At 38.4% G+C, this 1,389-nt stretch overlaps 1 protein-coding gene across 1 annotated transcript in view; it reads right to left on the reverse strand.

Annotated features, from left to right (window-relative positions):
• Positions 1-202: 202 nt before the first annotated feature.
• The window catches only part of CLEC3A (C-type lectin domain family 3 member A), a 6,593-nt gene continuing 5,406 nt past the window's right edge, over positions 203-1,389 (reverse strand). The window contains exon 3 of the mRNA XM_006909709.1: positions 203-594. Coding sequence (XP_006909771.1) covers positions 203-594 — 392 coding nt within the window. The remainder of the gene's footprint in view (positions 595-1,389) is intronic.

Consider the following 1,389-nt stretch of genomic DNA (forward strand, 5'->3'; position numbering starts at 1 on the left):
AGAAGCCACTTTAACAGCATGCACATAGCTGGATTTTTATTTTATGATCCTCCATACTCTGTGAGGGCAAAATCACAATGAAGTATAGTAGCAAAATTGGTTGATTCTTGTATTCCTATGGACAATTTGACTTATTCTTGGGAACCATCAGCCTTTAAGTCATGACTGATCTTGCTTGGAGGATGTGTTTGAGAAGGGTCTATTAAGGGATGATAAACTCGCATATATACCTCTTGCTACTACGACAGACCTCGTCACTCCATTTGCCCTGAGATGACTGGGAGAACAGGGCACAGTTTTCCCTCTTGCCACCATTAGGTTGTGCACGATCCCAGTTGAGGAAGGAGAGGGCCACTCCATTGACATCAACAAACTTGCCTTCTGTGACCATGTCATTGATGCCCAGCCAAAAGTCATTGACACCTGACAGGCTCCTTTTGCCATAGTCTCGAAGAGCATTGATTTCATCGGAGTTTCTGGGGACAACCAGGGTCCCTCCCTTTGAAATGCAGTCTTCATTGGCTTCATGGAAGTGCTTTAAGCTTTCCGAGGCAAGGTAGCATTTCTTGTGAACTTTTGTGCCTCGGAGACAGACTGTAAAAATGAGAAATTTGACATATTAAAATGCTTTTTGAGTGTAATACATCCAGTACTGCACCTGACAAATAGCAATACATATTTGTGGAATGAATTATGTGTGGTGATAATGATGACTTAACATTTACTGGAGCATTAATGTTGTATGTGTCAGACAAGGTTCCAAGCACTTTGCATAAATGAACTCATAGAACAATCACAACAATCCCATGAAGTGAGATTTTATTACTCTCATCTTTACATATAAGGATATTGAGGGTTACAGTTGTTACTGGTAACAACTTAGCATATAAAAATATAACTCATATAGCATATAAGGTCACAGCTATACATACCCAGTCTGTCCCATCCTTAAAACATGGCCTTTAGCCTCATGCTGCTTCGATATACACATACTTATTAGTTTGGTGTAGCTCCATGATGTGCTGAATTTTCTTGGGACATTTGGAATTGGAATGGCATTTCATAATTATTAAAAACAAACAAAAATCAAAGTCTGAGTTTGCATATGGAGAGACAGTGTTTTTCTTATGCAGATAATTCAGCCTTGGTGATATTGTTTAGGTTACCCAGGATAAACCAAACATAAAGATAGTTTTAGGGCAAAGCTTTGGAGAATCCGTCTCTGACATGTATTTGCTGTGCAAACTTTAGAAAAATTACCTAATTTTTCTGTGCCTCAGTTTCCTCAGCTGTAAAATGATGATAATCATAAGGGCCTATATCTCATAAATTGTTAGTGGATTAATGTGTTAATGTTTATAAAATATTTATAGTGCCTGACTGTGGGTA

Source organism: Pteropus alecto, unplaced genomic scaffold (assembly GCF_000325575.1).
Source record: "Pteropus alecto unplaced genomic scaffold, ASM32557v1 scaffold42, whole genome shotgun sequence".
NCBI lineage: Eukaryota > Metazoa > Chordata > Mammalia > Chiroptera > Pteropodidae > Pteropus > Pteropus alecto.